The 23,359-nt window shown below is 51.9% G+C and overlaps 2 protein-coding genes and 1 non-coding gene across 26 annotated transcripts in view; 2 read left to right on the forward strand and 1 right to left on the reverse strand.

The window, feature by feature from the left end:
- CHD3 (chromodomain helicase DNA binding protein 3) overlaps positions 1-18,713 on the forward strand; it is a 27,972-nt gene extending 9,259 nt beyond the window's left edge. For 4 of the 24 annotated variants that reach the window (XM_009431765.5, XM_009431772.5, XM_063799539.1 and 1 more), the window contains 34 exons: positions 75-225; positions 375-568; positions 877-1,110; positions 1,299-1,502; positions 3,046-3,257; positions 3,934-4,065; positions 4,459-4,558; positions 4,974-5,165; positions 5,306-5,506; positions 5,859-5,996; positions 6,253-6,374; positions 6,521-6,694; positions 6,815-6,956; positions 7,207-7,338; positions 8,571-8,688; positions 8,898-9,022; positions 9,233-9,464; positions 9,782-9,948; positions 10,399-10,576; positions 11,059-11,124; positions 11,580-11,665; positions 11,815-11,948; positions 12,512-12,656; positions 12,828-12,990; positions 13,085-13,206; positions 13,312-13,447; positions 13,560-13,661; positions 13,849-13,977; positions 14,360-14,468; positions 14,655-14,787; positions 15,101-15,342; positions 16,386-16,549; positions 16,805-16,931; positions 17,422-18,713. In XM_009431765.5, the coding sequence (XP_009430040.2) occupies positions 75-225; positions 375-568; positions 877-1,110; positions 1,299-1,502; positions 3,046-3,257; positions 3,934-4,065; positions 4,459-4,558; positions 4,974-5,165; positions 5,306-5,506; positions 5,859-5,996; positions 6,253-6,374; positions 6,521-6,694; positions 6,815-6,956; positions 7,207-7,338; positions 8,571-8,688; positions 8,898-9,022; positions 9,233-9,464; positions 9,782-9,948; positions 10,399-10,576; positions 11,059-11,124; positions 11,580-11,665; positions 11,815-11,948; positions 12,512-12,656; positions 12,828-12,990; positions 13,085-13,206; positions 13,312-13,447; positions 13,560-13,661; positions 13,849-13,977; positions 14,360-14,468; positions 14,655-14,787; positions 15,101-15,342; positions 16,386-16,549; positions 16,805-16,931; positions 17,422-17,662 (5,247 nt within the window). In that variant the 3' untranslated portion in view covers positions 17,663-18,713. The remainder of the gene's footprint in view (positions 1-74; positions 226-374; positions 569-876; positions 1,111-1,298; positions 1,503-3,045; positions 3,258-3,933; positions 4,066-4,458; positions 4,559-4,973; positions 5,166-5,305; positions 5,507-5,858; positions 5,997-6,252; positions 6,375-6,520; positions 6,695-6,814; positions 6,957-7,206; positions 7,339-8,570; positions 8,689-8,897; positions 9,023-9,232; positions 9,465-9,781; positions 9,949-10,398; positions 10,577-11,058; positions 11,125-11,579; positions 11,666-11,814; positions 11,949-12,511; positions 12,657-12,827; positions 12,991-13,084; positions 13,207-13,311; positions 13,448-13,559; positions 13,662-13,848; positions 13,978-14,359; positions 14,469-14,654; positions 14,788-15,100; positions 15,343-16,385; positions 16,550-16,804; positions 16,932-17,421) is intronic. The other 20 variants (XM_009431766.5, XM_063799541.1, XM_063799540.1 and 17 more) reach the window with 10 other exon arrangements.
- On the forward strand, positions 12,081-12,219 carry LOC112206179 (small Cajal body-specific RNA 21). Its single transcript, XR_002940378.1, has one exon. It is a non-coding gene; the product is annotated as a small Cajal body-specific RNA 21 (non-coding RNA).
- Positions 18,714-19,301: 588 nt separating the features above from the next.
- Positions 19,302-22,572, reverse strand: RNF227 (ring finger protein 227). Its single transcript, XM_529924.8, has 2 exons — positions 21,652-22,572; positions 19,302-21,550 (listed from the first exon to the last, which is right to left on the reverse strand). Exons 1-2 carry the CDS (start codon positions 22,427-22,429, stop codon positions 21,495-21,497), a joined length of 834 nt encoding a protein of 277 aa, XP_529924.4. The 5' UTR covers positions 22,430-22,572; the 3' UTR covers positions 19,302-21,494.
- Positions 22,573-23,359: the final 787 nt, after the last annotated feature.

The raw sequence follows: 23,359 nt of genomic DNA on the forward strand, positions 1-23,359 counted from the left end.
GAACAGGAAGCCAAAGGCCTGGGGAGGGCGTAGAATGAAGTCTGCCTCACTGACGGCCACGGGGCTATGGGCAGTATGTTTTTCAGAGCGACGAAGGTCCTGAACCAGAGGCTGAGGAATCAGACCTGGACAGTGGCAGTGTCCACAGTGCCTCAGGCCGGCCTGATGGCCCTGTCCGCACCAAGAAACTAAAGAGAGGCCGGCCAGGAAGGAAGAAGAAGAAGGGTAAGGAGTGTTGACTGTGTGTGATCCTGTCAGTGGGCCGTCCTCTCATTCTTATTTTCAATTTTGACTTCTCTCTTCAACCCTTCTCCCTCTCTCTCTCCATCTCCCCCTGCCCTGCTTCCTTATCCCTCCACCGGGGTATATGACAGTCCTGGGCTGTCCTGCAGTGGCCGGGGAGGAGGAGGTTGATGGCTACGAGACGGATCACCAGGATTACTGTGAGGTGTGCCAGCAGGGTGGGGAAATTATTCTGTGTGACACCTGCCCTCGTGCCTACCACCTCGTCTGCCTTGATCCTGAGCTTGACCGGGCTCCAGAGGGCAAATGGAGCTGCCCTCACTGTGTGAGTACCTAATGCCAGCATCTGATGGCCCTGAGGAACCCACCCATCTCTTTCCCCCTTGGTTTCACTTACCCTCTTCCTGCCCCCAGATGGCTGGACTTCTTAGTAACAGATGTCCGAGTGTCTAGGATCCTAATGTATTCCTTTCTCCCACAATCAACATTTCTGAAACTGGAGTGTCCTTTTCCTTAGTTCCCACCAGTCTTCTCTGCACTTCTAGGATTCAGGTGTCCTGTCTTTGCCTGTATCTTCCAGTTTCATTCCTTAATTTCTTCCATCTGTCTGTGTGTCTATCCTTGGCCCCCTAGGAGAAGGAGGGGGTCCAGTGGGAGGCCAAGGAGGAAGAAGAAGAATACGAAGAGGAGGGAGAGGAGGAAGGGGAGAAGGAGGAGGAGGATGATCACATGGAGTACTGCCGCGTGTGCAAGGACGGCGGGGAGCTCCTGTGCTGTGACGCGTGCATCTCCTCCTACCACATTCATTGTCTAAACCCTCCCCTGCCTGACATTCCCAATGGTGAATGGCTGTGTCCCCGATGCACAGTGAGTGGAAACATCTCCCCTCTGTATTTACTGTCAGGCCTGATCCCTTCCCCCATCCCTGGGGCCCACATGTCCAGCTTTTCCTTTCTCTGCACTCCCCCACCCTTGTGGGACCCCTATCTTCTCATCTAACAATGGGTTCTTTCTGCCTCTTTCTTTCCTCCTCCTTGTACGTGTCCATCCCAAAGTGCCCCGTGCTGAAGGGTCGAGTGCAGAAGATCCTACATTGGCGGTGGGGGGAGCCACCTGTAGCAGTGCCAGCCCCTCAACAGGCAGATGGAAATCCAGATGTCCCACCCCCCCGTCCTCTTCAAGGCAGATCAGAGCGAGAGTTCTTTGTCAAGTGGGTAGGACTATCCTACTGGCACTGCTCCTGGGCCAAGGAGCTTCAGGTACTAGGACCTTTTCTTTCCCTCTCCCCCATGACCTCATTTCCTGCCATCCTCTCCCTCTCTTACTCCTCTGTTTGTTGGGTTCCCATACTCTTTGTTTTCTCTCATTTCAGGCCTGTGGCCTTCATACCCTACTTGCTTAGTTTCCATATGTGGTTCTTTCGGTCTACAGTCCTCTTTCTCTCAGTCTCCGTTAGCTTTCTTCCCTCAGATATAGCATAGCCTTTCTTAACTTCATGTCCTTCCTTATCTGTCTTTTTCCATGTTTTATAATATTCCTGGCTGGGCATGGTGGCTCACACCTATAATCCTAGCACTTTGGGAGGCCAAGGCAGGAGGATTGCTTGAGACCAGCCTGGGCAACATAGTGAAACCCCATCTCTGTTTAAAAAAAAATTCTCGGCTGGGTGTGGTGGCTCACGCCTGTAATCCCAGTACTTTGGGAAGCCGAGGTGGGTGGATCACCTGAGGTCAGGAGATCGAGACTATCCTGGCTAACATGGTGAAACCCCATCTCTACTAAAAATACAAAAAAATTAGCTGGGCGTGGTGGCAGGCACCTGTAGTCCCAGCTACTCAGGAGGCTGAGACAGGAGAATGGCGTGAACCCGGGAGGCGGAGCTTGCAGTGAGCCAAGATCGTGTCCCTGCACTTCAGCCTGGGCGACAGAGCGACACTCTATCTCAAAAAAAAAAAAAAAAAAAAAAAAAAAATTCTCCATGTTTCTAATCCCATTCCCTATCTCTCGCTTGTAAGAGCCCCACCCAGGCCTTGTCTTCTGAAACTGTTGCATCTGTTTCATTTTATTTATTCTCCGTCTTGGCTTTGACTCATTTATCTCTAATCCATCCTTTTTCTTTTTTTTTCTATTTTTTTTTTTTTTTTAGATGGAGTTTCGCTCTTGTTGCCTAGGCTGGAGTGCAGTGGCATGATCTTGGCTTACTGCAACCTCTGCCTCCTGGGTTCAAGCGATTCTCCTGCCTCAGCCACCCAAGTAGCTGGGATTACAGGCATGCGCCACCACGCTTGGCTAATTTTGTATTTTTAGTAGAGACGGGGTTTCTCCATGTTGATCAGGCTGGTCTCGAACTCCCAACCTCAGGTGATCCACCTGCCTCTGCCTCCCAAAGTGCTGGGACGCGCCTGTTATTCTCTTATTGCCCCGGCTGGAGTGCAGTGGTGCGATCTTGGCTCGCTGCAACCTCTGCCTCATGCATTCAAGCGATTCTCCTGCCTCAGCCTCCTGAGTATCTGGGATTACAGGCGTGTGCCACCACACCTGGCTAATTTCTGTATTTTTAGTAGAGACGGGGTTTCGCCATGTTGGCCAGGCTGGTCTTGAACTCCTGACCTCAGGTGATCCACCCGCCTGAGCCTCCTAAAGCGCTGGGATTACAGGCATGAGCCACCGTGCCCGGCCAATCCATCCTTTTTCATAGCTCCCTTTCCCTGTCCCATTCCTCCTGCCGGCCTCTTCCCGGTTCCCTGTTGTCCTCAGTGAGTGTCAGGACTATCTCTTTCCCTTTTTTCTGTGCCCTGTTAGCTGGAAATCTTCCATTTGGTTATGTATCGAAACTACCAGCGGAAGAATGACATGGATGAGCCCCCACCCCTGGACTATGGCTCCGGCGAGGATGATGGGAAGAGTGACAAGCGTAAAGTGAAAGACCCACACTATGCTGAGATGGAGGAGAAGTACTATCGTTTTGGCATCAAGCCAGAGTGGATGACCGTCCACCGTATCATCAACCACAGGTGAATCCTTGGTCCCTGGGAAGTCAGACCTGGTATATGACATTATTCTTACCGTGGTGATGGCCCCATGTTAGTATTTGCTGATTAACCAGGTAATTGATCTAACCTTGATAACCTCTGCTGTAGCTCCAGCCTTTCTGGCCTTGTTTCCTCCAGGGGAACGGGAGAAAACAGGAGGAAAATCCGGCCAGGCAGTGCCTCTTTTGTCCTTTGCCTCCTGTCATCTCCAGTGGCATAAGACATAGCACATCAGTCTGGGGATGAGGGCATGAAAGCAAAACATGAGAGACATAATTCATCCAGACCAGTGTTTTGAATATTTCTTCTTCATAGTACTTATTACTGCCTAAACTTAATGGTATGTATTTAGTTATTTCAATGCTGCCTTCCCCACGAGACTCTGAGTCCCATGAGGAAAATACTTAGTGATTAGGTGAACAAATGATAAGGAGGGATCTCCAGGAATGTTTTGTGATAGCTGATTTTTAGGATACCATCCTGAGAAGGTTAGGCTGCTAGGTCAACTATTCCAATCTCCCTTCCAGCAGCTCACTGTTGACGGTTGGGTGACAAATTTTGTGTGTTTGCTGATAATTGCGTTTCTCAGGCCTTCTTTCTGTTTGTGATCTGTGCAATATTTTCCTCCTGCTCCTCCCCATGGCCTCCTGCCCCACAGTGTGGATAAAAAGGGGAATTACCACTATCTAGTAAAATGGAGGGACTTACCATATGACCAGTCCACGTGGGAGGAAGATGAAATGAATATCCCTGAATATGAAGAACATAAGCAAAGCTACTGGAGACACCGGTGAGGGAATGAGCTTGTGGATTCAAGGGATTCTGACGATGAGGGCGTGAAAGCCAAAACTCCAGCATAAAATGAGGGTACAGTAGGGACTGATTCAACCTGGAGTTCAGGGCAATGGCCACCTGAGCTGGGTTGTTTGAGATGGGCTTGCTAAAGAGGTAGTGTAAGGAACAGAAACAAGATCTGGCTGAGTAGTAGAGAAGAGGATGTTCAAGAGTGGCGAGGGCTGGCTCTTGAGGTGAAATCCAAAGGGCAAGGGTAAAGAGCCTGGGAAAAAGGAAATATGGGAAAATCTAGGTCATGGACAGTGGGAAGTAGGTCTGGAATGGGTTCAGAAAAGAAAGCGTAGGACTCCCAAGGATGAGGCCTCATTCAGACCCACTCTTTTTCCAGAGAACTAATTATGGGGGAAGACCCTGCCCAGCCCCGCAAGTATAAGAAGAAGAAGAAGGAGCTACAGGGTGATGGGCCTCCCAGTTCTCCCACTAATGATGTGAGTCCTCTCAGTTGTCATTTCTTGTTTCTGGAGCGATGGTGATCAAAGATTTTCCAAGGGCTACTGATGGAACTTCCCAGAGATTCAGTAACCTCTGTGAACAGTAGCTCTTCCTTCAGCATCCAGTCTTGCCCCAAGAGTGGCTAAGACTTTTGGCCTGAAAGGGCAGGAGCCACTAGAGATAGCCCACTGGTGGCTCTGTCACCAGCTGGCCCTTCCCCATGGTGCTGCTGGATATTGTCTTAAGGAATGAGGGGGAGGGGCTGAAGACTAGATGTGAGAACTTTTGTAAACTCAGGCCATAGTAGAGGGAATTGTAATCCAACTTGGTATCCATGCCAGGGAGGAAGAGACTAAGACTGGAGGAGCCGCCGACTATTTCCTTGAGCTTTCTGACTTCTTGTCTCTATAGCCTACCGTGAAATATGAGACTCAGCCACGGTTTATCACAGCCACTGGAGGCACCCTGCACATGTATCAGTTGGAAGGGCTGAACTGGCTACGCTTCTCCTGGGCCCAGGGCACTGACACCATTCTAGCTGATGAGATGGGGCTGGGCAAGACCATACAAACCATCGTCTTCCTCTACTCACTCTACAAGGAGGTGCTGGATTCTAGGACCTTGAAGGGGACCGCCTGGACTGGGGAAGTGGGGAGGGGGAAGATAAAGGGGTGTAGCTGGCAGAGGACTAGGGTATACAGCCTCTAGCCTAGACTTATGCTGCCCCCATTCTTGACTCCCAGGGCCACACAAAAGGTCCCTTCCTGGTGAGTGCCCCACTCTCTACCATCATTAACTGGGAGCGGGAGTTCCAGATGTGGGCACCCAAATTCTATGTGGTGACATACACGGGTGACAAGGACAGCCGGGCCATCATTCGTGAGAATGAATTCTCCTTTGAGGACAATGCCATCAAAGGGGGCAAGAAAGCTTTTAAGATGAAGGTAAGACCCTCTACCTCATATCCTCTGAGACCCTCAAAGCTGTCACTTCTTTTTCTCAGCCAGGAATTCAGTTTCTCTATTCCCCTCCTCACCTTTCTCCTCTTCCTCCACCTGTCCTCCTGTCTCTGCACTACCATCCTAGAGATATGGCAGGTACTCCCAGGGGCATACATGGATCTGTCGGTACTGGAAATGTGGGCAGAGGTTTAGGAGCCATGGTCTGTAATCCCTGCTTGGAGAACAGAGTAATGGCTCCTGTTGGGAGCCACAGTCAGGACAAGGCGTCTGGTTCTGGAGGTGTAGGTGCATGGTTGTTAGGTGGCAGCTGAATGGGCAATAATTATGTTGGCAGAGGGAGGCACAGGTGAAGTTCCATGTTCTCCTGACATCGTATGAGCTGATCACCATTGATCAGGCAGCACTTGGTTCCATCCGCTGGGCCTGTCTTGTGGTAGATGAGGCCCATCGACTCAAGAACAACCAGTCCAAGGTGAGTGAGGTTTCCAGACCTAAAAAACTTGAAGTTGTGGACTTCCCACTTGCCTTGGTCCTAAAAAACAACAAAAATTCTGGGGATTTTCTGTAGTCTGGGAGGACGTCCAGGTTGGAAGAGGGAGAGGGCCAGAGATTTGGGGCCTCTGATCCTGAGTGAGATGGGAGCTGGGGCAGGGAAAGGCTGATGCTGTGGGTCGGTCACTTATCACTAATAAGCCCATTTTCCTGCCTTGCCTTGCCCCATCTTTTAGTTTTTCAGGGTTCTCAATGGTTACAAGATAGATCATAAGTTGCTGCTGACAGGAACCCCATTGCAGAATAATCTGGAGGAGCTCTTCCATCTCCTGAACTTCCTCACCCCAGAGAGATTTAAGTAAGTGGTTCCCTAAGGGTAGCTGGCAGAGATGAGAGGTGGAGCAGATAAAATGAGCTGGTAGAGGATTAATCTCAGGTGGTAAGTCTGAGATCAGGGGCAAGGAACTTGCCGACCTGTTAATTTTCTTCTCTTCTGGCTCTTAGCAACTTGGAGGGCTTCCTGGAGGAGTTTGCTGACATATCCAAAGAGGACCAGATCAAGAAACTGCATGATTTGCTGGGGCCACACATGCTGCGGAGACTCAAGGCAGATGTCTTTAAGAACATGCCAGCCAAGACAGAGCTCATCGTTCGGGTGGAGCTAAGCCCCATGCAGAAGTAAGATGCAAGACGAGCTGCCTGGAGTAGGGCTTGGGGATTGATGGGAGCGTTCCAAGTGCAATATCATAATTGCTTCCTTTATTTATGTTTCTTTTACACCCCTTTCCTGGCCTTTAGGAAATACTACAAATACATCCTGACTCGAAATTTTGAGGCCTTGAATTCACGAGGTGGTGGGAACCAGGTGTCGCTGCTTAATATCATGATGGATCTTAAGAAGTGCTGCAACCATCCATACCTTTTTCCCGTGGCTGCTATGGTAGATACACAGAGCAGGGAGCTGATCGAACGCCCATTCTCAGAAAACATGGGTGGGGAGTAGTGGGGAGGTGGGTATTGAGCCACAGGGGTGGAGCTGGGCTGGAAAGCCACGGACTGGGTCTCTGAGAACAGTAGGAATTGGGAACATGTGGAAGCTGGATCCGGGCATCTGGCCTTCTAGGTGTGGTAAGAATATGGGGGCATGTTTCCAACTGACCCCCTCCTCCTCCTCTCTCCTCCCTTTTCAGGAGTCCCCCAAACTCCCCAGTGGGGCTTATGAGGGTGGGGCACTTATTAAGTCGTCTGGGAAGCTCATGCTGCTCCAGAAGATGCTGCGAAAGCTGAAGGAGCAAGGACACCGAGTGCTCATCTTCTCGCAGGTGACCTGTGCCCTTAGCTGTCTTTACATCTGCTTCCTCTTCCCTCTCCTCATCCTCCAGACTTTAATTTCTTACCGTCTTCCTGTGGCTGCTCTGGTGTGACAAATGAGGAGATTCCTCCTGTAAGAGTTTTTTTTTTTTTTTTTTTTGAGACAGAGTTTCGCTCTTATTGCCCAGGCTGGAGTGCAGTGGCACGATCTCGGCTCACTGCAACCTCTGCTTCCTGGGTTCAAGTGATTCTCCTGCCTCAGCCTCCCAAGTAGCTGGGATTACAGGCGTGCACCACCATGCCTAGCTAATTTTTGTATTTTTAGTAGAGACGGGATTTCACCATGTTGGTCAGGATGGTCTCCATCACCTGACCTCAGGTGATCTGCCCGCCTCGGTCTCCCAAAGTGCTGGGATTACTGTATAGCAAGTTCATTCTTGGCCTCTGATGCCTGTTCTTAAGGTTGCTGGAAGTTGAGGTCCAGCTCTAGTTCCTTTTCAGCTGCATGAGGGAAGGGGGAGGGTGAGCCATCTGCCTCCTTAGGGACTGGTATTATTTCTTCATCTTATTGGCAGGTGAGGGTGAAGGGCACAGACCCTTTGGAAATGTGATGAAAGCTCTGGGTCTACTCTCCAGAAAACTGCACATACAATGACACAATTTTGTACGGATTTTCAGGGGGTTCCTGGATTTCCCTGAAACCTTTTCATGGGTCTCAGAGAACCTCTGCCTTAGGAGAAACAATCTTAAATCAAGAGAGTGTGACAAGAGGGCCAGACCTGGTGGCTCACACCTGTAATCCCAGCACTTTGGGAGGCCGAGGCAGGAAGATCACTTGAGGTCAGGAGTTTCAAGACCAGCCTGGCCAACATGGTGAAACCCTGTCTCTACTTAAAATACAAAAATTAGCTGGGCGTGGTGGCGCACGCCTGTAGTCCCAGCTACTAGGGAGGTTGAGGCGGTAGGATCACTTGAACCCAGGAGTGGAGGTTGCAGTGAGCAGAGATGGCACCACTGCACTCCAGCTAGGGCAACAGAATGAGACTCCATCTCAAAATAAATAAATAAATAAATAAAAATAAGAAAAGAGAGTGTGACAAGAAGGTGGAATAATGAGGAGCTTAAGACAGGGCAGGGGTTCAGGTGTAAAGATTAGGGTTGAGTTTGTGTAAAGGAGTAGTTAGAATAAGCAAGCATCCCACCACCTCATTATTCCAGACTCCATCCTTTTCTCTTGCTCTAGATGACCAAAATGTTAGACTTGCTTGAGGACTTCTTAGACTATGAAGGCTACAAGTATGAGCGCATCGATGGTGGTATCACGGGTGCCCTGAGGCAGGAGGCCATCGATCGGTTTAATGGTGAGGGAGATACACTGGTCCCTGGTGGGTGTGGGAGGCCTGAGAAACCTGTGATAGGTCCCTGGGATGGGAGGGGGACTGGCTTGGGGGACATTGGAAACTTAGGCTTTGAGTTGGGGGCATGGTTGTTTGTCATCAGAGAACATCTAGGAGCAGGTGGACAGAACTACCGGGTACAAGAAAATCCTGATCCAACTCTCACCTCCTAGCTCCTGGGGCCCAACAATTCTGCTTCCTCCTGTCCACCCGAGCTGGGGGCCTGGGCATCAATCTGGCCACTGCTGACACTGTCATCATCTTTGATTCTGACTGGAACCCCCATAATGACATCCAGGTGGGAACTCGCATCCTAGAACCCCTGCACCATTTAGCAAGGAGATGTGGGTTCATGGAGGAGGGTGTCATGTTCCGGGGTCAGAAATAAATCTCTTCTGGGAGGAGAGAAGGCCCTTCTTCAGCAGCCTTCTTTCCTGAGGCAGCTCTGTGGGCAGCTTCTCCCCGGCCACTCCCCTGACCCACCCGCCACTTTCTCTTGCCCCTGCAGGCCTTTAGCCGGGCTCATCGGATTGGCCAGGCCAACAAAGTGATGATTTACCGGTTTGTGACCCGCGCGTCAGTGGAAGAGCGAATCACACAAGTGGCCAAGAGAAAGATGATGCTGACACACCTGGTTGTGCGGCCTGGGCTGGGCTCCAAGGCAGGCTCCATGTCCAAGCAGGAGCTTGACGACATTCTCAAATTTGGCACTGAAGAGCTATTCAAGGATGAAAACGAGGGTGAGAACCTTTTCTGCAGCTCTGTGAAAGCCCCTGCTCTCTCAGGAGCACTTCTCAGCCCCCTGGGGAGAGAAAAACAACTCTTCTCTGCAGCCTTTGAAGGAAGGAGAGCCTTCTTTTAGTAGCCCTTGGAGGAAGGTTGGCCTCTTTCTTTGCCTGTAGGGTTAAAACAAACAAAACAAAAACCTTTCAACATTGGCTCCCAGGGAAAGAGCCTTCTCTAGGGCTCCTGTGAAAAGGACGCAGAGTAGAAGCTTTCCCATCAGCCTTTCTAAACTTTGGAACCCAAAGTTCCCTTTTGTTTTCCCTCTCACCAGGGGAGAACAAGGAGGAGGACAGCAGTGTGATTCATTATGACAATGAGGCCATCGCTCGGCTGTTGGACCGGAACCAGGATGCAACTGAGGACACTGACGTGCAGAACATGAATGAGTATCTCAGCTCCTTCAAGGTGGCACAGTACGTCGTGCGGGAAGAAGACAAGGTGAGAGGCTTTGGGGGCCAGACATTATCTATCCCAGGCCATCTCCAGAAGGCAGTATCCTTTACTTGGCCTTGAAGTAGGAGGGTCCGTCCCCCTTAAAACAGTAGTGGACCTCAAACAACTTCTTCGTCTAATAGGTGAGACTGGACTTCAGAGAGAAACGTAGGCACAGACAGTACTGGTAAACACAGAAGGGTACCTTCTGAGACAGTGCAGGAGAAACACTGTCAGAGGGATTAGAGGAGAGATTTAGAAAACATGAGGAGAGCACATTGCAGGTAAGAGATGGCATGGAACATGCGCAATGTCCAGAAAATGTATGCAGAGCCACGAAGCTGCAGGAGTGGGGAGACCGGATTGGGCTGACGCAGCAGAGTAGGGATTTCCTTGCAGTGGAAGGATTAGCAAAGAAGGAGACCCCCAGTGTTCATTCATTCTGCTGCCCTTCAGATTGAGGAAATTGAGCGAGAGATCATCAAGCAGGAGGAGAATGTGGACCCTGACTACTGGGAGAAGCTGCTGAGGCATCACTATGAGCAACAGCAGGAAGACCTAGCCCGGAATCTAGGCAAGGGCAAGCGGGTTCGCAAGCAAGTTAACTACAATGATGCTGCTCAGGAAGACCAAGGTGAGGACTGCCCCAGATGCAGGCAGTAAAAGCGGGGGAAGTGATGTTGAGTAGGGACTTGAAGGCTGGAGCTATTTAGAGGGAAAGAGAGAAGCCTAGAAGTCAGAGCCTTCCTCTGCTAAAAGGGAAAGACATAAGGTAGAGTCATTAGGAACTACCCAGAGGCCAGGTGGGTTTGCAGGAGATTTAAACTCTTCGGTGGTTGCACAGGCATCCTGTGGACACCCAGGGCCATTGCTTAGAGTAGGTTTTGCAGGAGAAGCAGAGGGGCCCAGAGACTGAAGGTGGGCGGTGAATGGAGATGGTGTAGGATATGCGGCTCCCAAGTCAGACTTAGGGCAGTGAGTTGGTGTTCCCAGAAGGACCAAGGCCAGAATAAAGGTAGACAAGTCTCGGCAGGGAGGAATCCAGCCAGAAAGGGCCTCAGCATGGGCATATCCCGAGAGCCCTCCCTGACCACTGGGCCCTTTCCACCCCTACAGACAACCAGTCAGAGTACTCGGTGGGTTCAGAGGAGGAGGATGAAGACTTCGATGAACGTCCTGAAGGTGACATCTGTGTTCCTGACTCTACCTCACCTCTTCCCGTTTTATTGTCCAGTTTGCTTTAAGCCCACTGTTTTTATACAAGTAAAAAAGTCTTCGTGTGTGTGTGGAAAAACTCGATTGCAGATGAGCAGAAAGGAAGAAATATTCATAGTCTCTCCGCTAGTAAACTTCGGTGTGTGTGACCACATAGGCTAGATCCAGAAAGGCCATATCATTTTCCATTCCCACTGGTAATCTGGGCCTTTGTCAGATATCAGCTGTTAATGTTAAAATATGACTGGTTCTTTTAGACTTAGTGGGTTAGTAGTTCTGAAGTGCTTGGGAGAGAATTGGGAGCACCTCAAACGTGACAGGAATGTTCCTGTGTTGTGTGTCTTGTGGGAATGGGGTGCTAAGGAGGACTGAGGCTTAGAGGTGGTGGTGGCTCAGCTAACTGATGTCATCCCCACCCTCAGGGCGTAGACAGTCAAAGAGGCAGCTCCGGAATGAGAAAGATAAGCCACTGCCTCCACTGCTGGCCCGAGTCGGGGGCAACATTGAGGTGAGAGCTGGGCCCAGTGTTCCTGAGTTCTCCAAGAGGGCATGAGGGCAGGGGGTTGGAAGTTGGTGCCTGGATCACTGAGGGTAGAAAGGACAAGACCTAAGAACCCTGGACATTTGTCGCCATTGCCTCCTTGCTCCCACCCTCAGGTGCTGGGCTTCAACACCCGTCAGCGGAAGGCTTTCCTCAATGCTGTGATGCGCTGGGGGATGCCACCACAGGATGCCTTCACCACACAGTGGCTGGTGCGGGACCTTAGGGGCAAGACTGAGAAGGAGTTTAAGTGAGTGTGGGTGATACAGGGCTGAGTTGGACGCAAGGGGAAGAGCTTTGGGTGTTCCTTTCTTCCTTGGGGCCGCCATATGATGTGACCTTACTCAACTGATTATCACCCTCCCTGTCATACAATACTTCCTGGCTCGATTTCCTGGGGGGTGGTCTCAGCCCACTCCACCTCCCCTCAGCCGAGCCTAGAGTAGAGGGGCCAGGCATCCTTTCCAGGGGAGGGGCGTTGAAGCAAGGAGCCTCTCCTGGGCTGTCCTAGCCTCACATTTACTTGACCACAATAACCTGGCAGGAGGAGCTGGTGGAAAGGATGAAGAGCTGACTGATGGGGCCCAGGAATTAAGTACCAAGGCCAAAGGGAAAGACCCAGGGGTGGGGCGCAGGGGGACAGTTAGGACTTGGAGGGCTGGTAATGGTGAGAGTGAGAGGCCCAGGGGAGGAGCCCTGGAGCACCTGGGGATTTGGGGGTTTGGGGGTCCTCAGTCATCCTTGCGCCTCCCTCACTGCCCTATACCCCTTCTGTGGCTCCCCTAACCCTCCTCCCACTCCCATGCTCCTTAGGGCCTATGTGTCTTTGTTCATGCGCCATCTGTGTGAGCCTGGGGCAGACGGCTCTGAAACCTTTGCCGATGGGGTCCCTCGGGAGGGACTGAGTCGCCAGCAGGTGTTGACCCGCATTGGAGTCATGTCTCTCGTCAAAAAGAAGGTATCAGTCTTCCTGTCACCCAAAGAATCAAGCTGGCTGCCTAGTCTCTGTCCTTCCTCTGCCTCTGTCCCTGAGTTGTAAGCTTGCGCTGGTGTGAGACGGAGGAGACTGGAGCTTCCTGTCTGTAAGCGCCTGGAGCTGACACCTAACCCTCCCACCCTGCCACCCCAGGTGCAGGAGTTTGAGCACATCAATGGGCGTTGGTCAATGCCGGAACTGATGCCTGACCCCAGCGCCGATTCTAAGCGCTCCTCCAGAGCCTCCTCTCCTACCAAAACGTCTCCCACCACTCCTGAGGCTTCTGCTACCAACAGTCCCTGCACCTCTAAACCTGGTAATCAGAAGTCAGGATGGTGGGAGAGACAGAAAGGGAGCCAGGAGTCAGGGCGGGAGAATCTCTGTCTTTATCACTGTGCCTTCCCCTGCAGCTACTCCAGCTCCAAGTGAGAAAGGAGAAGGCATAAGGACACCTCTTGAGAAGGAGGAAGCTGAAAACCAGGAGGAAAAGCCAGAGAAGAACAGCAGAATTGGGGAGAAGATGGAGACAGAGGTGTGTGGCTCCCTGGATTCCCCTGTGGAGCGGGAGGGGAGGGGGCTTGGAGGCCAGGTACCTGGGAGCCCTCTGGCTCGTCCTGACCCCATTGTCCTCTTCCAGGCTGATGCCCCCAGCCCAGCCCCATCACTTGGGGAGCGGCTGGAGCCAAGGAAGATTCCTCTAGAGGATGAGGTGCCAGGGGTGCCTGGAGAGATGGAGCCTGAACCTGGGTACCGTGGGGACAGAGAGAAGTCAGGTGGGTGCATGGCCTTAGGAGTGATGGGGGATTAGAATTTGGGATTTCCCTCTTCTGGGGTCAGGGGATGAGGGTAACATCCTCCCTTCCTATCCCCTACCCCCTCCCACAGCCACAGAGTCGACGCCAGGAGAAAGGGGGGAGGAGAAGCCGTTGGATGGACAGGAACACAGGGAGAGGCCGGAGGGGGAAACAGGGGATTTGGGCAAGAGAGGTAATGGGTGGAAGGACCGGACACCTGGGTCCCAGAGGGCATCAGGGGAGGTGGAGTCTGGGGAACCGAATGCTTGGGTCCTGGGCGGGTAGCTGTTTGAAAGGCCAGTACAGTACAGTACAGATAGTAGTCTTGGGACCTGGGAGGAGGGTGTCCCGAGGTGTGAGCTTTGCCCTGTCTGTCCTAGCAGAAGATGTAAAAGGTGACCGGGAGCTTCGACCAGGGCCTCGAGATGAGCCACGGTCCAATGGGCGACGAGAGGAAAAGACAGAGAAGCCCCGGTTCATGTTCAATATCGCCGATGGTGGCTTCACAGGTTGGGGAGACTCTCGCTGCTTTCTGCTCCTCAAGGGGATCTGCTCATCCTCATGGGGTTTCTCGTTTTGCCTGAGGCTTCCTGCTACCTTTAATTCCAAGTAACTTCCAATGAAGTATGTTGCATGCTGACTCCGATCCTTGCTCTAAATCTTTCTTAAGTATCCCTCTTAACTCCAAAGCTGGCCCTAATCCCACCTTTATTCTTAATTCTAACGAACCTGGTTAGAACTGAGTTTGTTCCAAACCTAACCTTTACCCATTCCTCTTCAGGAGCCCTTAGTTCCCTTTCATTATTCAGTTTCTCCATCTCTACCTGTCTGTTGGACTGAGTGCAGTCTGCAAAACCCTGTTACCTCTTCTGTCTGCTGCCTTCTTTGCAGAGCTTCACACACTGTGGCAGAATGAGGAACGGGCAGCTATTTCCTCGGGGAAACTCAATGAGATCTGGCACAGAAGACATGACTATTGGCTTCTGGCTGGGATTGTCCTGTATCCTTTGATACACATGCAAGAAGGAAAAGGTTCTCTCAAGCTGGCAAAAAAAAAAAAGATGATTTCACACCCAGGGACAGGGCTAGTGCCACACTTTGGGGAGTCAAGCCAAAAGGAAGAAGTGTTCAAAGCCAAGCCCATTCCTGTTAAATTCCTTGATGGTTCCCTTTCCTTCATTGGTAGCCATGGCTATGCACGGTGGCAGGACATCCAGAATGATGCTCAATTTGCCATTATCAACGAGCCATTTAAAACTGAAGCCAATAAGGGGAACTTTCTGGAGATGAAAAATAAGTTCCTGGCCCGGAGGTTCAAGGTGGGAATGAGGGAGGAAAGGAGCGGGTTATAGACGGGCTTGGGTCAGAAGTGAGACCAGATCTAGTTGGAACCTAGGGAAAGTTAACACCTTCAGGGCTGAGGTGATACTTGGGGCCAAGACCAAAGTGTAACCTTGTGCTTGGGAGTGTGTTCTGGGTCAGGGTTGATGCGAGGTTCGCAGTGGGTTTGGAGCTAGGAGTGCCCTGGGCCAGCAGTGAGGGCAGGGTGGGTCTCTTGCTATGTCCGCCCCCCCACCCCCTCACCCACTGCTGGCAGAGCCCTACCTTCACCTCCCAACTCTGTGCCCTCAGCTCCTGGAGCAGGCGCTGGTGATTGAGGAGCAGCTGCGGCGGGCGGCCTACCTGAACCTGTCGCAGGAGCCGGCGCACCCCGCCATGGCCCTCCACGCCCGCTTCGCCGAGGCCGAGTGCCTGGCCGAGAGCCACCAGCACCTCTCCAAGGAGTCGCTGGCGGGGAACAAGCCGGCCAACGCCGTCCTGCACAAGGGTAAGGGCCGCGGCGGCCCCGCGCGGGGGAGGGCCCACAACGCTGCGTAAGTCTTCACCCCGCACCCCTCAAAATCTTCCCACCCCTCTGACCCCTCTACCTGCTGAACCATCCCCCTCTGACCTCTAACCCCACTCCTACCGACCTGGCACCCCCTTGGATTTTAGCCTCTAGGACTTGTGCAAGCCAACCCTCATCCATGTCTGATAGCATTCACATCCGTGCCCAATAGAGGGACCTGCCCCAGCCTCTGTGTCCCCTCCACACAGTGGGGCCTCTTCACTGGCAGTGGAACTGCATGCCTGCCATACTGCTAACATCATCCAGTTAGGGGCCTTGGACTGTGAATGCACCATACAGATCCCTGGCTGTGATCAAACAAATCACATTCCCTCACATGTGTTTCACCCCATAAGGCAGAAACTACCACCCATCCAACCCTCTGACCTTACCCCATGAAACTTCCCTTTGACCTTCGACCTTTCCTCCTACCCCCTCTCACCTTGCCAATGATAGAGATTATATCCCAAAGCCCTCTAACCATCTAATCCTGCCTGGTGTAGTCACTGACTCCTGGCCCCTTTGATCCCTGTTCTAATTCCTTGAATCTGTAATACTGACCTTCTAACCTCCCTCTCCCCTTACATATTAAAACCGTGATTCCTTAAAGCTTTGACACTTACCACCTCCCATGCCTCCTGACTATTTCCTCCCCATCATCCCCAACCCCAAACCTTGCTCTTCCAGTATGAGATGTTCTGACAACTCCCCGCCCCCATGTCTTCCAATGTCCCCCCATCTTCCTTTCCTCCATGCTCCCTTTTTCTTTCTTCTTTCTCTCCATCTGTCTTCTGTGGTAATCTGGTCTCTCTGTCTCTTTTCCTGACACTTTTTCTTTTCCCCTGAGTTGCTTCTGTTTTCCATCTACTTCTTTTACTTTCTTGATCTCTGGTTCTTTGACATCTGTGTTCTCCTCTCTTGCTCTTTTTCTGCCTGTATCTGTCCATCTGATGCTTCTCTTTTCCTGGCTCCATCTCTGTATTTCCCTGTCTTTCTCTTGCCCTTCTTTCTCTGTGGCCCGGGCCCCAGTTCTGAACCAGCTGGAGGAGTTGCTGAGCGACATGAAGGCGGACGTGACCCGCCTGCCAGCCACGCTGTCCCGAATACCCCCCATCGCAGCCCGCCTTCAGATGTCCGAGCGCAGCATCCTCAGCCGGCTGGCCAGCAAGGGCACGGAGCCTCACCCCACACCGGTAACCCTCTTTCCCCCTAGCTCCAGTTTTCCCTGTTTGTGTTCCTCCTGCACACATACAAACACTTCCATCAGAATCCTATACAATATGGAAAAACAACTTGCTAGAACACAGTCATCACCCTTGAGTGAGTCTCCCTGCCTGTGTATCCTACCCTTAGCAGTTGTGGAGTGTGGCTCATAATGTCTCCCCTACAGCTTCTTTCCTGTCACAGACTATGAACTAACTCCAACTTCTGCTTCCTCTCTGTTCCAGGCCTTCCCCCCGGGTCCCTACGCTACACCTCCGGGGTACGGGGCGGCCTTCAGCGCCGCACCCGTAGGGGCCCTGGCCGCCGCAGGCGCCAATTACAGCCAGATGCCTGCAGGGTCCTTCATCACAGGTCAGCTGGTGTTTTCCTACCCCCTGCTACTCACACTCCTCCTTTGCCAAACTTTATTTCTGCTCAGCTGCCCTTTAACTGCTCTAGTCCATCTCATTTCCTTGGTGGTATCCGGTGTTTTATGGGATAGAGTTGTTCTAGGCTGTCCCCCCACCCATCCCTTTCTTAACCCCTCTTCAGTCCCCTTTATTAAAAACCAGAGTTTTAGTAGATCTGTGGCTTGGTGTCTTCTACCCGAGCCACCTCCCTCCGGGTTCCTTCAAGGGAAAGTGAATATGAAACCCGAGGGGTTAGAGAGTGGGAACATGTGTTCAATCATGTAGCACAAAGTGGAATCTCAGGGAAAGGGGTTTGCCCGGGTCTTCCCTCCCTTACGTGGGGCAACGGGAAGTGGCAGGAGGTGACCTAGAAGTGAGAATTCACCATTGTCATGAAGTGACGTTTGGGAGTGATGTGGAGATTGATCTTTCCTTACCCCTTTCCCAAACAGCCGCCACCAACGGCCCTCCAGTGCTTGTGAAGAAGGAGAAGGAAATGGTGGGGGCGTTGGTGTCAGACGGGCTGGATCGGAAGGAGCCCCGAGCCGGGGAGGTGATCTGTATAGACGACTGACTGGATCCCAGGCCTGCCCTTCACCCAGGCCCCGTCCCCGAGGCCGACCCCCAGCTCAAGCGCTGGGGCCTGCTGCCAGCCCTCCACCTTCCCCACCCCTTGGGCCATCACTGGGCTAGGAACCCCTTTGCCCCTCTCTGCAGCTCCTCTCTTCAAGAAGGGCCCTTTGTCTTTCTCCACTCCCACACACCTTTCCCACCAAGCCTTGAAGACTGTGCTGGTGAGAAGAAGTCTGGGTGGGAGATGGCTGGCAGGGTCTTCCAAGTACCTTCCTCCCACACTGCCAAGTATACACAACTTCCCAGTAAATGGTTGTGGGGAGGAAAGAGGTGGAGCCTCCCCAGCCGTTTCCCTGCAGAATCAGCTCTATCTCATGTGGAAGTGGAGAATCAGCCTTGCCTGGCCTTTAGGAACTTTTGTGGGGAAGAGAGCTTTGAAGAGAGGAGGGGGACTTTAGAGAGGGATGAAAATGAGCCCTGGGAGGGAGGAAGGGACGAGGAGGGGTGGCTGCATGTTACCGTCCCCTACCTCTCCCCACGTGGAGGGTGGAGCAGTTATGAGGGAGGAAGTCAATTGCTGTTCAGCCTCAGAATAAAGGTGCCGTTCACTGGCTCAGTTACCTCCTGTGTACCGGCATCTTGTGTTGGGAATGTTCCCCCCTCCCTAGGGACCAAGGACCACCCCTACAAAAAGAGTAATGGTTGGGTGATACTCCCTCAAGCCAAAGAGGAGCTCCCCAACCTGTTCTAGGGACCCAGGTAACCTAGAAGGGTGGGAGAGAATACAATGGGCCAGATGTGGTGGAAGCCCAGCTCTGGGGCTCAGGTTCCTGGAAGACTTCTACTACCCTCCCTCCTCAAGGCCTGGATACAGACTAAATTTGTATAAGTCAGGCAGGGGACCTAGTCAGGGTCTTGGGAGCTACCTTGTCGTTGGGACCAGAGCAAAATAGTGGAGGGCAGGCTAGGGAAATGTGGGCACATCCCCCCTCCCAGGAGGGGCCGGGGAGAGTGGCAGTTTGCATGGCGAACCCCCCACTTCCTCTTTGCTGCCCCTTCACTTTCTTGCTGCCCCTTTCCCAGTCTCTCTTCACACCCACTCCTGGTCTGTCCTGATCCCCTCTTCTGTATCAGGTTTATTGGTTGTACATATAAATTATACTTTCCTTTCTGTGTGCTCTGTTATTTTTTATGGGGGGGGAGTTTTTGGGGGGAGGGATAAGAAAGGTTGTTGCTTTCTGCCTTTTCTTTTTAAAAAAAATCTTACAACTTTTTCCTTTTCCTCATTTTTATCTCTTAGATTATTCACTAAAACTGAGGTTCTTCCAGCCCCAGCTATGTCATGGCCTCTGTAGAGGAGGGTGAGCAGCAGATACCTACGTAGCCTCAGGTTGACTTCAGAGAGAGTGGGACTTACTGGACAGAAATGTAGTGGGAGGAGCGCCTAGCAAGATTCAAAACTGCCTTCCACCCATCCTTTTGATCATCCTTTCCACCTTCAAGTTGCTTAGTTCCCCTAAGAGTCAGTAGAGGTCACTACAGCTCCACAGGTTCAGCTCCAGTATGAAGCAAAGGCACACTTTTTTTTTTTTTTTTTTTTTTTTTTTTAAGGCGTTGAGGGTCAGATCTGTCTAGCTTACCAAAGATTTGAACTGCTAGGCACTTCCTTGATGTTTATTGTTCACTAAACAGAGCCTCTCAGAGATTGAGAGAAGCCAGACACTTAGTTCACAAGGCTATTATATTAAAAAATAAGAGATAAAGCCAACAAATATTTATTGAGTACATACTATACAGTAACACTGCTGTTGGCCCTGGAGATAAAACAGTCACAGGTCAGCCCTTGCTCCCATAGGGCTTACACTCCAGTGGGGACACCCACAAAGCATGAAAATAAAAGCAGTAAAAATAAAACAGGGCATTATGTTACAGAGGGGTGGAGGAAAAGGCTCTACTACGTTGAAGGCAGAAAAAGGCCTCCCAAAAGAGGGAGCATTTAAGCTGAGATGTAAGGACAGGAAAATGCCAAAATAGGGTTACAAAAATTGAGGTTTATACCCCCATAAGTGTATAATTATGATTTGTCAATCAAAAATATTTATATTTTAAAAAGATTGGAGGCCTCTAAAAAATTGAGGTTAATAATAAGTTCACATTTTTAACTAAGAGAAAAATGTTACATAGTAGGTTAGGATTTCTTTAGCAATAGAATGTTACTTTAGAACTTTGGGGCCGGGCGTGCTGGCTCACGCCTGTAATCCCAGCACTTTGGGAGGCCGAGGCAGGCGGATCATGAGGTCAGGAGATCGAGACCATCCTGGCTAACACGGTGAAACCCCATCTCTACTAAAAATACAAAAAAATTAGCCAGGCGTGGTGGCGGGTGCCTGTAGTCCCAGCTACTTGGGAGGCTGAGGCAGGAGAATGGCGTGAACCCAGGAGGCAGAGCTTGCAGTGAGCCCAGATCACACCACTGCACTCCAGTCTGGGCAACAGAGCAAGACTCCATCTCAAAAAAAAAAAAAAAAAAAAACAACTTTGGATAAAATAATCTATCAGTCATACCTATTATGCTTTAAATATTCTACCTACAGATGGTGGTATCCTAAAGAGTGTAGGATCTAGACCAATGGTACTTAAATTTTCACATGCGCACACATCACCTGGGATTGTTAAAATGCCAGAGTCTGGCCCGGCGCGGTGGCTCACTCCTATAATCCCAGCACTTTGGGAGGCCAAGGTGGGCGCATCACCTGAGGTCAGGAGTTTTGAGACCAGCCTGACAAACATGGTGAAACCCCATCTCTACTAAAAATACAAAAATTAGCCAGGTGTGGTGGCAGGCGCCTGTAATCCCAGCTACTCCGGAGGATGAGGCAGGAGAATCGCTTGAACCTGGGAGGCGGAGGCTGCAGTGAGCCGAGATCACGCCACTGCACTCCAGCCTGGGCGACACAGTGAGACTCTGGCTCAAAACAAAAACAAAAAACCAAAAAACCCTGCCAGAGTCTGATTCAGGAAGTCTGGAGTGGGATCCTAGAGTGAGACTGTGCACTTCCGTTGACAGTACACCAACACTGCTGGTCCTTGACTATGACTTTATGGTCATAAGATACTTACAGGATTCTAAAATAGAATACATGGCATATATACAACAGGTGATGTCCCATTATGGGACACAAATTTTAAAGACACTTAAAATTGTATAAGTATCTTTTCAGTAGCGCTAGTGTGTTCCCGTGACTGTAAAGATAACACAGATAATAGCAAAAGTTTGAAATATGATGCCTTTCAAATGGCTCTCCCTTCCTACTTTGATAGGCTCTAATTAGGTGCCTCACATAAATGCCCTTTGGAATTTCTGATACCTGCCCTAGCAGGTTGAAGGGAGATTCTGAAATGAAGCAAGGCTCCTAATCATAGTCACAGGCAGGGAGCCATCTCAATTTCTGGAACACAGAACTGGGAGTGGGGAGACAGCAGGCATACCAGCACCCTTACATGCCAGAGAAGTGAGATTAACATGACGCGAAAATTAGCCTCTTCTCTCCCGTTCCATCTTAAAAAAAAAAAAAAATTCAAACCATTGACAAAGAATTGCTAAAATGGGACCTGTTGCTCCCACACACCAGAGCCACCCTGGACAAAAGCCAAAGTCCCAGCTAAGAAAACAGTCTGTCTTCTTCCCACGGTAACGTAGGCTTTGTTTATATCATCCCTTGGCCACTCCATCCTGAAAATGTAAGACTGGCACAGTCAGTAGATGGGGGCGAGTTCGTCTAGGAGCCTCCCCAACTCAGCATCAACACCTCCCTGGGCGTTCCCTCCTGCCTTCGGCTCATCTCTCTCATCACATGCCAATCCTGGGATCTGAGAGAGAGTAGTCTTGACATCAGCCCCCGCGAGGCTGCAGCTCCCACCTTCCTTCGGCTGTAGCTTCCGAGTTCCTCGGTTACAACGTGCAACGGGTCAGGTGGCCAATGTCCTTGATCTCCGGACAGTAGAGCACTGGGGGAAAGAAGAAGGGTTAGTGGCAGCAGGAGCATGCCAACGAACCTCGGTATTCCTCGGCGCTCTCTCCCCTGCTTCCTCCCCGGGCAGCCCCTCACCGTTGCTAGGCAGCGGACGCCGCCAGCGCCGCGCAGGCGCCAGGACCCTGTCCCAGAGCCGCCGGAGCGCGCGCCACCCAGCACTCCTAGGCCCCGCCCCCTTCTCGCTCTCCCCTTCTTCCTCTGCCTCTCTGTCAGCGTCGCTGCTTTCCTTGGCCGGGTTCCCAGCCTCATCTCGTTCGCACTTGGCCCGCGCTTTTTCCTCCAATCGCGACCACAAGTCCGAGTCAAGAGCCATCTCCGTGAGGCCGCCGCGAGGGAGCTGCGAGGGCGCGCGGCAGAAGGGGCACGTGACCACGCGGCGCAGGCGCACCACGCGCGCGGCCGCCCCGCCGCCGTCCCCGCGCGCCGCCAGCTCGCGGAGGCAGGCGGTGCAGATCGTGTGGCCGCAGCGGGCGCGCGCCGTTCCGGGCAGGCGGCGGGGCGCGCGGCACCCGAGGTTGAAAGGACGGTAGCAGATGTTGCAGTCCAGCTCGCCCCGCTCCGGAAGAGAGGGTACCCTCACCAAGAGCTGCATCGTGCCCGCCGCGGACTCGAGGACGTCGCTAACGCGGCCAGCTCCGTGAACAGAACGAGCAGATTCTCCTGGGGCCGGGTCGGGTCCTGGGGCCGGCGCCGCGGCCTCTTTCCCCTTTAAATAGGGGAATAAGTGAGGCCCCACCCTTCGAAGCGTCACGCCTTGATCGGGCCGCTCCCTGTGGCGGCACGTGTGGGGGCGGTGGAGGCTTGAGGCCGGGAATGACAGCGATGATGGAGTCGGGGAGGCGGCCCAGGCCATGCCAGGACCGGAGCCCTGGGGGCCAAAGCACCCATTCCTCCCTACTCCCGGGGGAGCGGGGTGGGGCTTTCCTTCTTCCCCCAACGCAACGCCAGCGCTCCTTAACTCTACCAGGTACAAAGCCCCGGGTCTCTCTCTGCGCCTGAGCCCTCAGTCACTGGCACAAGTCTCTAAAGCCCCCTCCGCCTATTCAGTTGCTCGCAGTTAGTTTCACAATCCCACCCAAACAGTTTCCAAACACGGCCCATTCTGCCCAACCTTTAGTGGTCCCTGGGCCTTTGAATCGATTTTGCCCTCAGTTCTCATTATAGATGACCTCTCTGTGTTGTTTGTAAGGCTGGCTTCCTAAACTTCATTCTCCCCAAACTGCTTAACTCTCAGCTGGTATCTCAGCCTAAGGAGGGACCTAGATTCCAGGACCATGGCTTTAGGAATGCTGGGAATCCTTTCCTTCCGGAGGCCTGGACACCCACACATCGTGATGGCCCCAGCAAAGCTCCCCAGCGTAAGTTCTGACTCAGGGGTCTGACTTCTCCCACTGGTAAACAGGACATGGTACTCACAACCCACATTCCCCTCATGGTGCCACACCCACACACAGCTGCCTCCTCACCCTCCTCTCCTGGACCTGCAGCCCAGGTTCTGTTACGGAGGGTGATAACACAGTCTAGAGCCAGCTGGCTTGAGTTCAGATCCTAGCTTCCACCACTTACTAGTTGTGACACTTTGAGCAAGTTACTTAATTTCTCTGGGCCTTGGTTTCCTAGTTTTAAAAATGTGGATAATAATAATGAGGACTGAATGAACTTATATGTGTAAGGTGCTTCAAATGGTGTCCAGTACACAGTAAAACACCAGGTAAGTACTATATTAGCTACTATTGTTATCCTGTGCCCCCAGCCTATACTGAATTCACATTAACTTCTGAGT

The sequence above is a fragment of the Pan troglodytes genome, chromosome 19 (assembly GCF_028858775.2).
Source record: "Pan troglodytes isolate AG18354 chromosome 19, NHGRI_mPanTro3-v2.0_pri, whole genome shotgun sequence".
Classification (NCBI taxonomy): Eukaryota; Metazoa; Chordata; class Mammalia; order Primates; family Hominidae; genus Pan; species Pan troglodytes.

Coding starts and splice junctions, on each gene's coding strand:
- RNF227 (XM_529924.8), bottom strand. CDS start 22,429: ATGGCCTGGGCCGCCTCCCCGACTCCATCATCGCTGTCATTCCCGGCC. Junction 21,551..21,651: donor GCGTCCGCTGCCTAGCAACG/GTGAGGGGCTGC, acceptor TCTTTCCCCCAG/TGCTCTACTGTCCGGAGATC.